Source organism: Ochotona princeps, chromosome 9 (assembly GCF_030435755.1).
Source record: "Ochotona princeps isolate mOchPri1 chromosome 9, mOchPri1.hap1, whole genome shotgun sequence".
NCBI lineage: Eukaryota > Metazoa > Chordata > Mammalia > Lagomorpha > Ochotonidae > Ochotona > Ochotona princeps.
Window position 1 is genome coordinate 33,365,323 of NC_080840.1, and position 15,470 is coordinate 33,380,792.

Consider the following 15,470-nt stretch of genomic DNA (forward strand, 5'->3'; position numbering starts at 1 on the left):
ACACCAGTTTAAGTTCCAGCGGCTTAACTTCTATTCCAGTTTTCTGCTTATGTGCTGCAGAAGCAGTGGAGAACGGCCTCAAGTCCTTAGCCCCAAACCCACGTGGCAGACCTGGAAAAAGCTCCAAGCTTCCACCATTGGATGACATATATAAGCCATTCTATATAAGCTCTAGCCTTTGCAAACATTTGGGGAGTGAGTTAATGAAAGATTTCTCCATCTCTCACTCTGCCACTATTTATCTTTCTTTCAAGTAAAATAAATAACTTTTTTAATTGAATTGCTATTTCTTAAATAGAAATGATCAATGAGTAATAAGCACATTAAAATGCTGAGTATCATTCATTATGAAAATAAAGAGCAAAACCAGTGAATTAGCATACCACAACTGCTGAAGTGGCTAAAATACAAAGACAGTAACAAGTGAAGATGTGGGACAAATAAGCAGACTCATTTATCACTGCTAGGATAAAAAGTTTGATCCACTGGAAAACAATTTCAAAAAAAATTAAAAAATAAAGCTACGAATATCCAAATTATTTCAAAGAGGAATAAATGTAAACCTGTACACAGGCAGGTTACTAGTAATATCAGAGAAAAATCCCTAAATCCATCAACAAATAATTGGATTAACAAAGCGAAACATTATAATTCAGGCATTTAAAAAAATGGGCCTGTCACGGTAGCTCAGTAGCTAAAGTCCTCGCCTTGCACGCACCGGGATCCCATATGGGCGCCAATTCTAATCTCAGTGGCCCTACCACACATCCAGCTCCCTGCCTGTGGCCTGGGAAAGCAGCTGAGAACCGCCCAAAGCTTTGGGACCCTGCACCCACGGGGGAGACCTGGAAGAAGTTCCTAGCTCCTGGAATTGAATCAGTGCAGTTCCAGCAGTTGCAATCACTTGGGTAATGAATCATCAGATGGAAAACCTTCCTCTCTGCCTCTCCTCATCTCTGTATATCTGACTTTCCAATAAAATAATAAGTACAGCTTACATGGTAAAAAAATACTCCACAATTTGAACATTTATAACAAATGTGATAGGAAAACTAAGCTGGAACGTCAGGTAGGTAAAACGTAGCCCTGACAAAGAATTCCATTTTTGTCATTAGTAAAACTATCACAACATGCCTTCGGAGACCAAGAACTCCGAGGTCACCCACCCCCAATTGGATCTACCACATGGGATGGAAGAAGCCCAAATCCTGCCTTACAGGATCCAAGGTCATTGGAACAACAACCAGGATCCCTGAGCGGTCCGCAGAAACATAAGAACAGTAAACTTCCTTCAGGACTAGGGAGAGGAGCTTTCTCTGGTCCTTGTCTGCTTCCAATTTTGGGTCCCCACCCCCTCTCGTAATAACCATCAGGAGTGCTCCAGAAACCCCTCAAAACAAACAAACTTTACATGTCATCAACTCAAAGTTTGTGGCAATCTTTTGTTATCCATAAATATTTATTATGTAGGTTTTTAGTCTTTTTTTTTTTCATTGTATCTGAAGGCAGAGACACATATTTTTCCAGGTCAGGCCCCAAACTGCAACTGGCAATAATGGCAGGGCCAGACCAAAGCCTAGAATTCCATCTGGGTCTCTCATGTAGGGACAAGAGTCATACCCTACTGCCTCCCAGGGTTTACATTAGTAGGAAGCTGGATTGGAAGAAAGTAGTCAATACTCAAACCAGGTACCCCAATGTAACATGAGGACTTCCCACACAGCAACTTAACTGCTCTGCACAGACATGTATGTATACACAAACACACAGAGTTTTCTTAAGTTTTGCTTCCTGGCCCACAAACACTAACATACTTACTAAATATTCATTTACACAACTGTTCGCTGACCCTAAACGAAAACTGAAGGGGGAAAAAAGAGGATAGTAAGGTAGATATGTCTGCCAATGTATTAAAGCCTGATAAAAGTATTTTATTAATTATTATCCCAATTTATATACCCATGAAATACTTATGAAAGTACCAGTCCCTATAAATCCCCAGGGATTACCCTGACATCAGTAACTGCCAAATGCAGAACGGCACCTAGTTTAGTGTAAAGACACTGTTAGGAAACCTGCATCTCACGTCAGTGCAGTGTTCAATGTCCAAACTTCTGCTAATGCAGAACCTAAGAGGCAGCAGTGAGAGCCTACCTAATTGGGTTCCTGCCAACCCCAACAAAGACCATGACTAAACTTTTAGCTTGGCCTAATATAGGCCGTTCCTGAGCCTTTAGGATGCAGAAGTTCACACGCTTGCTTTCTCTCAAACTAATAAAGTTTCCAAATTCACAGGGCTTGATTCCTCAATAATCTTCTTGATCTCATTGAAGCATATGTTTATTCATTCCTAAGCCTTAAAGTTGTATAATATTCTACAATTCATACCACATATTCACATTAGTTAGTTCCTTTGCAATGTTATAGCTATTCAATGTCATAGATATTGAAAGAATGAGTTTCTGATAAAGAAGACTCAGGAAGACACAGGAAAGTTTCATCTCTATGGAGGAAGGACTTTGGGAGACATCAGTAAAAACACAAAATTTCAGTTAAAGAGGAAGCAAAAATTTAAGAGATCAATTGTGTAGCACAATCTCTACACAAAATAAATTTCAAAAACTGACAGAAGAGTATTTTTTCATTGCAAAAAGGGATGTTTATTAGGTAATGCATGTCAATTGCTTCATTCTACAATGTACACATATATAACATACTTTACGTAAGTATATAAATTTGTATTGTTAAAGATTTGTATATTTACAAATATTCGTACCAACATTGAATTGACAAATTTGATTATACAACATGGGAATTACAAAGCATTTTAATATATTTCCAGCTTAAAGTTAGTAGAACCAAATAATTCATTTGAATATTTGTTCCAAAAGTTTTTCACCATTCAGTTAAAAACTATTTAAAATTGACAATCATTTAAATCCTCTATTAATATATGATTACATTAAAATTAAAACTTTGTAAACTTCCTGAAAGATTAACTGAAATCATCCAAAGTAATGTGAACTGCCATGAACTTTGTGACAAATCAGTATTCTGAGCTAGTCCAAAATATTTATATGAACAACTTTCTGAAAATTTTTAATGTACTAGGCCTCAGAAAAGAAGAAATCAAATAGTCAAACACACATCACAAGGTTTATTTTTTTGAAATATGTACTATCCCCTTTTTTAAAAAGAATTTTAGGAGAGAAAGGGGCCAACGAGGTGACATAACAAGCCAGTCCTCTACCTGCAAAGCCAGCATCCCATATGGGCACCGACTCACTTCAGCTGCTCCACTTCTGACCCAGCTCTCTGCTTACGGCCTGGGACAGAGGAGATCATGGTCAAAGATCTTGAGCCCTCGCACCCACACGCGAGACCAGAAGTTGTTCTAAATTACCTGCTTCAGATCGACCCAGTTCCAGACCTTGCAGCCTTTTTGGGAGTGGCCAGCAGAGAAAAGACCTCTCTGTCCCCCTTTTCTCTAAAATCTGCCTTTCAAATAAAAACAAACCTTTTAAAAAAGAGAGAGACAGATATTTCTGACCTGATCATTCATTCTGCAATGCCTACAACAGACAAGGCTGTTCCAGGGCAAAGCCAAGAACAGAAACTCAAGCCAGGTCTACCATATGGATGACAGAAACCAAATCACTTGAGCCATGACCTACTCCCTTTCAGGATGTGCATCAAGAAACTGGAATTGGGAGCAGTGCCATGACTTGAACTCAGAAACTCTACTCTGGGATGCAGCCAGTACAGAACCCTAACCCCTGAACACCAACCCCAAGAGTGAACAATATTCTAAATAACAATGATTTCCTACACATATCATTCCTATTCTGCCCAACACCTTACTTCCTAGAACAGTGAATTTATTTAAAACAGCTATATCAAAGTGACCAAAACATAAAAGACAACAAAATGGCATGTGCAGCAAAAGCCCTTTTCTTAAAACATGATTATACTTGGATAGTGCCCAACTTATAGAATAGACTAAAAACTAAATGAGCTTTAACATATTGACAAATGAAGATGGTGAACAACTATTTCGGTGTACCTTTCTGTTAGTAAGGATGGTTACTCTGCTGTGCTGCCCAACTTTTTTTGTTCTGACTCCTTGAGGATAACGCCTTTTTATCTTTTAAGCTAAATGTGCTAAATGTCTCCAACAGAGAAAAAACTAAATTTAACGAAACAATGAATTCTATATAATCACTTTCTCTGAAAGAGTTAAAATTAGATTTGCATCAAGAAATCAAGACAAATACTAATATGATATTCAAATTTTGATCCCAGAACAGAATTTGATTAGATATATTCTGTCTCTGATTAGCAAAAATACTTTTTACTCAATATTTGAGTTTATCATTGTGCTGGAATGTACTGCTTATCTAAAAAAGAAAAACTGGAATAGCTGAGTGGAACTTCCAATAACTCACTTTACATTACTACTATCTAACAAAAGACATAGACTTTTTTTTTTAAGATTTATTTTATTTTTATTACAAAGTCAGATGTACTGAGAGGAGGAGAGATAGAGAGGAAGTGGAGCTGCCGGGATTAGAACCAGCGGCCATATGGGATCAAGGTGAGGACCTTAGCCACTAGGCCACGCTGCCGAGCCCAAGACATAGACTTTTGTGCCAAGAAATTAATGTAAGTTAGAGGAACTTGATTTTTAAAATGTTTGTCAGGGCTGAGTACAGTAGCCTAGCAGCTGAAGTCCTCGCCTTTTATTTGCCACACCCCAGATGGGTGCCAGTTCTAATCTTGGCGGCCCTGCTTCCCAACGAGCTCCCTGCTTGTGGCCGGGAAAAGCAGTCAAGCATGACTCAAAGCCTTGGGACCCAGCACCCACATGGAAGATCCAGAAGAGACTCCTGATCAGCACAGCACCAGCCCTTGCAGTCACTTGGGGAGTGATTCAACAGACAGAAGATCCTCTCTGTCTCTCTTCCTCTCTATAAATGATTTGCCAATACAAGTAAAATAATTTTTTTTTAATTTAAATATATATTAAAAAAAGATTTGATTTATTTGAAAAGCAATCACAGAGACAGAAGAGGCAGAGAAGAAGAGAACTCTCATGGGTTTATTCTCCAAGAGGCCCCAACGGCCTGGTTGGGTTAGACAGAAGCCAGGAAGTACACTCTAGCCAGGCCTCTCACACGAGTAGCATGGGTCCAAGCACTCGAGCCATACTCCAGTATTTTCCAAGGTATACTAATTGGAGACAGATTAGAAGTGAGACATCCTAGACTTTAACTGGTATTTATATGATAGTACTTCCACAACATTTTTCAATAAAACAATTCATCTCTGATAAACACTCCCTTCAAAATCATGAGTGCTTTGTAGCATCCATATTAAATCATACTTTTTCATAATTATGAAAAAATTGACAAAAATCTTCAAAAGTTATACTTACTATAGGCTTATATTTACCTACCAATCTCAAACATTTAAAGAAGTCTTTTAAAAAAAAAAGGAGATGTGTATTTTCTTATTTAATTATATTGGAATAATAAATCTTGAATTTTAATTAAATCATAGTTCAAAGTACCATATCTATGAAATTATACCTCCCAGGAGAATAAGCTTACTTGATGCTCCCAAGGAAAAAAGAATAAAGACAACAATCGCTTTCCTTACCTTAAGGTAGCAGTGCACATAGCAATAATGAAGCAGATTATCAGATGGTTGAGTAAGGCTGCTGACCACATGCACCAGCTGTTCTGCATACATTGGCACAGAATGCTCCAAATTAATTTTATCCACAAGTATCTGAATGGAAGGCAAAGGCCGAAGGGGCTGGAAGTTTGTAGTATTCATGAAGTTACTTGAGGTCTGGAAAAACAGTATTTCATTAGTTCAGGAACACAACAGTAAATGTGCAGTTCCCTCTATGAAAGTTTCACATAAACATAATGCAGTGACATCAAAAGCATCCAGAAAAGACCCCTTTGCATACAGCTCACTAAAACCAATTACAGATGTCTATTTATTAATATGCTACAGATTTCAAGTGATGTGTATATACTGCAAAATTATCACTGTCTTAACAAGTGTTTTTTAGTTTGTAATGCAAATATTTCCTTCACTGTAAAATCAGTCATTCAAAAAACTTTTAGATATAGAGTCAACCATCTTTATTTTTCTTTCCCTTTATTCACATTTACATTAGCAAACAACAAAGTGGACTATACTACATAGTGACATGTTCACAGTAAGCAACATTTACAGGGGAAAAAAATTTTCCTGTTCCATATCCTATTTCCTATATACACACGTTAGAGGCTCATAAAGTCTTAAAAATCCTAAAGAGAACTTGGTATTCTCAGTGATTCGGAATCTTTCTGAACTTTCAATAAAGAGGCATTTCAAGCTGTCCAAAGAATGTACAATGATTAGCAAGTGATCTTTTCCTTTTTTCCTTAATACCCTTAAAATTCCAAACCTATGTTACTCAAGGAGGAGACTATGAATTCCCAGCTAGAAGAATGTGAAAACACACCAAAACAGAAATCTGTGGTTCTGCTTTCTTTTTCAGTGTCACAATATTAGCATTTAGTATACATTGGCACACACATTTTGTGGAGTCAAAACAAAAAAGGAGTACGCAACTTTTAAATACGTTAAAGAGGAATATAACTACAAATCCTATGGACATTAAAAAATTTTAATTGTTATGAAAAAAATCCATCTCCACAAATTTAATCATATTAATGAAATGGAACAGCTTCTTAAAAGATACAAGCTGAAGCCCTAGGGTACAGCGATGACTTTTAGATATTATTTCAAAGACAGATTTTATAAAATAAATAATTATTAAACTGGCATTCTTTATAATTACAACTTGCTACTCTGTGAAGCGTATCGACAGTATGAGAAGACAAGCCAGAAACTAGCAGGAAAATGTTTACGAAAGACATTTCTGATAAAAGGCTATAATCCAAAGCATACAAAGAACTCAAAGTCATTGAGAAAACAAATAACCCTATTAAAAAGTGACTGAAAAATCTGAGGACAATCCTCAGTAAAGCAGATAAACAGTTGGTAATACGCCTACAGAAAGATGCTCCTGATCTGCATAATCAGAGAAAATCTAAATGAGACATTAATGCAAGCTTTTTAGAACGGATAATTCTAAAACAGTGACAGACAACACCAAACACTGGAAGGGACACACAGCAACAGGAACACTCATTCGTTGCTGGAGAAAATGTGAAATTGTATAACCACATCAGAGGACAGTTTTATGGCTTCTTATAGAACTAAACACACTCTTAGCTTACAATCTAGCAGTTGTATTCCTTAGCATTTTACACAAAAGGGTAGAAGACATATACCCACACTAAAACTTGGACACAGATGTTTATAGCAAAATGATTCCAAAGTATCAAAAAGTGCAAGCATGTTCTTAAGCAGGTGAACAAATAATTCTGATACACCCTTACAATGGAACATTATTCAGCACTAACAAGAAATGAGTTGGAGATCCAAAATGGCCGAAAAGGAGACTGTCACACAAAATTAGGCATGGGCTCTGCAATATGGAAAGAACGAAGGAAGGATTGCAGTTCTAGTACACTGACAGAAATGTTCTGTGAATAATTTTAAAAATGAACATAAGATTAATGAAAAACAAGAAACAAATGCATGAATTAAATCCACACACAACTTGAGAACATTTCAGACAAGACTGAGATTCTGAAATCAAACTGAAGCATCAGAAATGAAGAATTCAAAATGCCAAATAAAAAATACAGTGGAAAGCCTTAACAATAGACTTGGGAAAGCAGAACAAATTATCTCTAAGGGAAAAGACAAATCATGGAAAAATCTCAGAGAAAAATCAAGACATGAGAAAAAGCCAGAAATACTGCCCAAGATTTATGGGATAACATCAAACAACCTAACATGCTATGTGTTAGGAACTCCTGAAATCATGGAAGGAAAAAAATGGATTAGAAGGCCTACTCAGCTAAGTAATAATTGAAAACTTCTCCAATATGGAGAAAAAAGCAGTATCCACATATAGGAAACACAAAGAATTGTAAATAAGCTGGAATACACCTTCACCAGCACATATTACAGTCAAACGATCCACAGTGAAACAACAGGAAGATTCTAAAACATGTATGAGGTAAAAGATCACCTTGAGAATATATTCAATCAAAACTGATTTCTCATCAGAAATCTTACAGACTAGGAGAAATTAGACACAATCCTAGTCCAAAAGAAAACTGCCAGGCCAGAATACTATTCCCAGTAATGTTGTCATTTATACATAAAAGCAAAATAAAGATGTTCTAAAGTAAACAAAAATGCGAAGAATTTGCCACTGTATGCCCAGGACTAAAAATGATGCTTAAAGATGTACTATACACAAGAGAATGAAAACTGCCATAATGAAAAAAGTGAAGTTAGACTCTCTTCTAGTAAAGGTATAAAGGAATTCCAAAGCAAACAATGAGAGTATCATCATGCAGACATCAAAATAAATTTCACCAAACAGATGTAAAATAACAAATAAAGACCAAATGTGTAAGCCAAACTAAGGAAGCAATGAGTTATTAAGAACTTTAAACAATTAAGCATTCAATAAATCCTCATTAACCAGCAACAATGATAATTGGCTTTCTAATATGTGCAAAATGGTAGACATACATTATCCCATTCAATATGCAAAACAGTCCCACAAACACTGGTCTGTGCCACCATCCAAACAATCCTACACAGATCCATGCCACACAGGCAAGGCTGGTCCACAGCCGACTCCAGCCTTGATAGGATGAGCACTGACATACTATACACAAGGAATCTTGTAAGGGACTGCTAAACCACTATTTCTCAGGTACCTTCCAATCTTGAAGGAGACCATTCTAATACAATTTCTCATCATCATCATCTCATTCAAATGATGAGGTTTCTCATAAAGACCACTTACGATATACCAGCATGCCAAATACTTTCTTAGCCACAGTGTGGAACTACATCACTGCCAATGAGACACCCTCTCATGATTCTTGTTAGTCATCTGGCAGCTAACTTTTTTAGCTTTTGCTAAAGTAAGTAATAAAACATAGTTTTATTAGTCTTTCTGTGTTTATACTCTTTCTGCATTTAACATTTCTCTCCTGGTTTAACCAGTAAAATCTATTAAGCTTGCTTGAAAACTATATTATTCTTTTTTCAGGGAAGTTTAGAGAGAAAGCAAACGTCTAAGCTCTTATACTTACTTTATGGCCTGACCTCTAACAGACCCACACTTCTCAACATTTGTGTACACATCTTCAGCTCAAGTTCACTTTACTAACATGCATACATTTAAATTTATTTTCTAAAAGTGAACCAATATTATATTGCTTTTACTTCATGAAGGATAACCCTCTGAACAGTCTTACTTGATGATCAAAGACATGCATATGTGAGAGGGAACAAAAGCAGAGCATCACAAAATGTTACCTTTTCTCCCAATATGACAGGTAGCAAGTGGTCCAACAAGTTGAATTCAGCCATGAAAATTGTGCAGGTACATTTCAGGAGAGTAATACTTGTATGTCGAGTAGGAATATATTCCTCCAGAGAAGCCACTTCTTCAGGACTCAGCATTGTTTCACTTTCATCCTTAATACCTAAAATTAAAATGGTGGAAATTTTACAAAGATTAAATAGTTTTCTTACACAAATAATGAATTAATCTGTTCCCAAATTTCACAGCCAATTCTGTTGGTTTTTTCAACAGTGAAGCAGTTTTAGAAATAATTCACCGTTATCAGATACAAATACTACTCTACAATGTCAATGTGTAACTATTCTTTGTCATAAAAACTTGATAGTTAATTTTAAAACATCTTAAAGAGGAACAGTCTCTGACCATCAAAATATGAATGAAAGAACATGAAACCAAGATGGGTGAGGAGAGTCTACGGCCATACCACTCTGAACGCGCCCGATCTCGTCTGATCTCGGAAGATGGATGAGGAGAAAGTACTTGCCACTGATAGCCAGTTAAAAATACAAGGATGTTTATGACCACACCATAATTAAAATAAGAGCTCCTAAAAAAAATCACTGACACACCAAAAACTCAACTAATGAGCCAAAGTTTAATAAGCAAGAAACAATGTATCTCAACAGACAAAAGTTATATCCAAGGCTGATCAACAGTTTCAGGTATCAGACAAACGCAAAATAAAAATCTCAAATCTGATAGGATTATACACGCCTCAAATGGTTGAAATGAAAGATTAACATGCACTGATAAGCATATTCAGACAAATAACAGGAAGTTTCTTCTCAAGTGTGGTAGAGTGGGTAAAGCTCTAGCCACATGGATGCCACTTTGTGTCCCAGCTGCTTCACTTCTGACTCAGATCAGTGGAAGAAAGGCTAAGAGTTTCCAGCCAGTGTGGCCATCTGGGGAGTGAAGCAGCGGATGAAAAAAAAATCTTACTCTTTCCCTCCTTGTTTTGTAGCTCTTTCAAATACACAAATAAAATTTTTTTTAAAAAAGAAAATGGAGACAAAATTTACCAAAAAAAATTTTATTTCAAGGCGCTGGTATTTTGGTATAGCATGGTTCTGGCTCTTCTGTTGACCCAGTTCCTTGTCAATGGCCTGGGAAAAGCAGTGTTTGAGATGCTGCCACCCCTACGAGAGGCTCCCGGCCTCAGTCCTTCCCTGGCCTCTACAGTCACTTAGTACTAAATCACCAGATAAGATGTCTCTTTTTCTTTTCCTCTTTCTGTATCTTCATCTAACACTTTCAAATAAATCTTTCATGAGAAAAAGTTATATAAGAATGGATTTTAGGTGGGCTGTAGTCTAACAACAATTACTCAGATCACCCACTGTGGCACAAAAGCAGCCACTGCCAATACATATAATCAAATGAACACTGACTATGTTCAAATGTTCAGTTAACAACTTTAGAGCCCACGTTCATAACCAGCTGCTCAGAAATGTCTCATACGAAAAAAAATATTTCCTAAGTATACTCCAGTATTTAAAACATGACAGTAAAATATTAAAGATTGACAAAGTACTTAAGTAAACAAATGCAAAATCCTGATTTCTCCTATATACAGATTAATGATGACATAAATAAACTGAACAAAATAAGACAAACTGAATTGTGTAATCAAGCAAAATCAAACAGCAATAGATTCAGAATTAAGCCAAAAACAAACCTGGTTTTAGCTGGCTATATGGCTCATATTCGTGTTCCAAAGCACAAACAATCATTTTCAAAATCCTATGTACTGCACTGCTATCCAGTCGAAAGTCAAGGGGACCTATAACAAGGCTTTTGGTGGACTTTTCTTGGACCACTCCCATGTCTTCACCTTTTCCTAAAGTAAAATCTTGCTGATTTGTACAACCTACAAGAAATCAAATTCCATATAATTTAAGCATCAACGTGATATAAAGCATACAGACAATATTTTTAATCTGGTTAGCTTTGTGCCTTAAAATCATTCCTCTATCAGCAATTTACAAAGAAATCTGATTTGTATTTTTTTTTCTACGCAGATAAAATATTACCGACAGGGCCCAGAACAATGGCTCAATTAGGTAATCCTTCTCCCCGCTACCGCAAGTGCCAGAATCCCACATGACTGCCGATTTATGTCTCAGCTGCTCCACTTCCCATCCAGCTCGCTGTTTGTAGCCTGGGAAAGCAGGGGAAGATGCTCCAAACTCTTGGGCACCTGCACCCATGGGAAAGACCCAGAGGGAGTTTCTGGTTCCTGGCTTCAGATCAGCTCAACTCTAGCCATTGTGGACATTTGGGTAGTGAACTAGTGGGCGAAAGATCGTCTCTTCTTTTCTATGTAAATCAGCCTTCCCAATCAAAATAAATTTTTAAAAAAAGATATTCCTAACAACAAAAACAACTGATTCAAAACCAATTATTGGGCCCGGCACAGTGGCCTAGCGGCTAGGTCCTCTTCTTGAACGCACCAGGATCCCATATGGCCGCCGGTTCTAATTCCAGCAGCCCTGCTTCCCACTCAGCTCCCTGCTTGTGGCCTGGGAAAGCAGTCAAGGATGGCCCAATGCCTTGGGACCCTGTACCCGCGTGGGAGACCCGGAAGAGCTCCTGGCTCCTGGCTTCGGATCAACACAGCACCGGCCGTTGCGCTCACTTGGGGAGTGAATCATCAGATTGAAGACCTTCCTCTCTGTCTCTCCTCCTCTCTGTATATCTGACTTTGCAATGAAAATAAAATAAATCTTAAAAAAGGAATAAAGATAACTGAACAATTCTAATTTAAAAATACTTAAAAAAAGAATTACCCCTGTTATCTATTTAAAATAAGGTAAGTATTATAAAATCAAAAACTCATTCTTATGAAATTATTACATAAAACCTAATTAGCATATCTCCAATTAGTTACACAAAGTGTACTAACTACCACGTTGACTGGGAAGGGGAATGTTAGAAGTTGCATTATAGGGGCTCGGCAGCGTGGCCTAGTGGCTAAGGTCCTCGCCTTGATCCCATATGGCTGCTGGTTCTAATCCCGGCAGCTCCACTTCCTCTCTATCTCTCCTCCTCTCAGTATATCTGACTTTGTAATAAAAATAAAATAAATCTTTAAAAAAAAAAAAAAAAAAAAAAAAAGAAGTTGCATTATATCACTAATATCTATTTTAGAAGTTTTGCTGAAAATAAGATTTTTTTAAATTACACACTGACAGGATAACTATATTCAAATCCCCCCCAAAAAAATGAGTATGTAATCTTCATCAATTTACTTAACCTTTACAAGACTAGTTGCTTCCTTATCAGTAAAATGAACATAATGTTCTGCATCTTAATTATAGCTTATTATGTATAAGCTAATACATATAAAACATTTAGAACAAAGCCTTGCATTTAAAGTCAATAAATTTAAAATTAACACCATTACTACAATATAAGCAAATACAGAGTCACATTGATAAGTACAAACATACATACCTAAAACCAATAAATAAATGAACAGATAATTCAAAGATTAAATGAAAAGACTGTTATAATGTGACATTGGCAAATTAAAATAATTTTTAAAAATCCAAGGCCTAGCACAATGGCTCCTCTGGCTAATCCTCTACCTCCAAATACCAGGATCCCATATGAGCACCACTTCATGTCCAGGCCTCTCCTCTTCCCATCCAGCTCCCTGCTTGTGACCTAGAAAGCAGCAAAGGACGGCTCAAAGCCTTGGGACCCTGCACCTGCATGGGAGACCTGGAAGAGGCTCCAGGCTCCTGGCTTCAGATCAGCTCAGCCCTGGCCACTGCAACCATTTGGGGAGTGACCAGCCAATGACAAATCTTTCTCTCTGTTCCTCCTTCTCTCCGTAAATCAGCCTTTCCAATAAATAAATAAATATTTGTTTATATTTTATTTATTTAATATAAATAATATACATATTTATTTATTTATTTTACAGTTAAGGCCAGTGCAGTTGCACACTAATCCTCCACCTGCAGTGCCAGCATCCTGTTGGGCATTAGTTCATATCCTAGCTGCTCCAATTCCCATCCAGCTCCCTGCTTCTGTGGATAATCCAAAGCCTTGAGACGATGCACCCATATGGGAAACCTGGAAGAAGCTGCTGGCTCACAACTTCAGATGAGCTCAGCTCTGGTTGCTATAGCCATTTGGAGGGTAAAAAAGGGGGTGCAATGGTTGTCACTACCCACCAGGTAACTCTAGAACACAACCCCATGAACTTCATAAATTTTATGTTTCAAACAATTAATGCAAAGCATGTGAGGAATTTTAGCTGGGGATTAAACCAGTGTAATTGCAATAGGATAACAGGCAGGCTAGAGTGGAAACAGCTTGGTAACAGAGTGAACAGAATTCAGAGATGATGGTAGACCGGATGAGAGGTAAGAGTGATACTGACAAGAAGCACATAAACTGAAGACAAATGTAGGAGGTTAAATTTGGCAAAATGAGGTAACAGATTAGATGCTAGGAGAGAGTAAAGGACTAAGACATGAATATGTCCAGGTTTCTGGTTTGAGAAATTAGAACATGGCAACACAAACATCCAAGGAGAGAATGAGAATAAAGGAGAGACAAGTAGTAGGAGCAATGAGGATATTCATAATTCAATTTTAGATATGAGTTTTTGGAGTTTGTTGTTTTGCTTTCAGGTTATTTATTTATTTGAAAAGCAGGCAAGAAAGGAGCAAGAGACAGGAAGCGGAGAAAATCTTTCTTCCATAGGTTTACTACTCAAAAGGCTGCAACAAACGGCCAGGCTGGGACAGGCTGAAGTCAGAAGCCAGGAACTGCTTTTGTGCCACCCACACAGGCAGCAGAGGCCCAAACACTTGGGCAATCTTGTGTTTCTTTCTCAGGTGCATCAGTAAGGAGTTAATGGTTGGAAATTAACCAGTGGGGAACCAAACCAGCATCTACATGCAATTTGAGCACTGGGTCAGAGGCTTGACCCAGTATGCCACAATACCAATTCCTATATTCATTTGTGAGATACAGAAGTGAATATGCTAAGTTTACACTGGATATTTAATTCTGAACAATTGAGTCTGGACTGGAAAGATACATACAGTTATCAATAACATACAGAAGGTGCTTAAATTCATGGAAAACAATGAGATTATTAGAATAGAGTTTAGTGTAAGTAGCCTCAGAGAAGACCAATGAGAAGAACATTCAGAAACCACAACAAAAGGAAAGGGCAGAATTCTTTGTGTATCACACAAAGTTCCTATGAGTTCACCTTGGAGAAGTCTCCAACTCCTAAGGCAAAAGTTAATTCCTTCTCCTTTGAACTGCTTCTAGCTCTCTATTTGTACTACTGGTCTTAACGTGCTATACTGTAAGGATCTATTTAAATATTTACTTTGACAATATCAACTGGTTCTTGATAAATGCTTTGGTTGTCTTTGCACACATAGCACCCAACACATCACCCAGAAACCATTTTCAAAGCTAGGAAACATTAACCCAATAAATAAATATTCTCAATAACTTTTAAATATAAAAGACCAAAGTAAGTATAATGTCATAGTTATCTAAATAAAATATCTAATAAAATATTAACTCAAAGAAAGTTTCCTAATATAAGTATATACACATAAAATCTCTGCAAAAATTCATTTCTAGTTTTCAGCTTGAAACAAAATAACAACCTTTAAACAAAATTAAACGTGGAAAAGGAAATCTGACAATTTGAAATACAAAACTTGATGTATAATGTTTAAAATCTGGTACAACTGATTTAATTTGATCACGCACAATGTCTCTTGCAATCAGCTACACAAAGAAAAAAAATTAAATGCCAAGAATCCAAATAAATCCTAATAGGACACTAAAATTACATAATTCCTCAAAGCAGTAGGAGATAAATCTCGCTAAGTCCAACTGGTCAAGGATCAGTTGATTCTAAAATGTCTCGGCTTCTGTTGCTCAAGGAAGGCAAACAAAGACA

At 37.0% G+C, this 15,470-nt stretch overlaps 1 protein-coding gene across 6 annotated transcripts in view; it reads right to left on the bottom strand.

Annotated features, from left to right (window-relative positions):
• Window positions 1-15,470, bottom strand: part of VPS13B (vacuolar protein sorting 13 homolog B) — a 657,044-nt gene that overhangs the window by 560,153 nt on the left and 81,421 nt on the right. For all 6 annotated transcript variants that reach the window (XR_009246065.1, XM_058668587.1, XM_058668588.1 and 3 more), the window contains exons 13-15: window positions 11,202-11,393; window positions 9,475-9,644; window positions 5,659-5,853 (exon numbers count right to left, since the gene is read on the bottom strand). Coding sequence is in view for 5 of the 6 variants with exons in the window: in XM_058668587.1 (XP_058524570.1) it covers window positions 5,659-5,853; window positions 9,475-9,644; window positions 11,202-11,393 (557 nt within the window). In the remaining variant the exon portion in view is untranslated. The remainder of the gene's footprint in view (window positions 1-5,658; window positions 5,854-9,474; window positions 9,645-11,201; window positions 11,394-15,470) is intronic.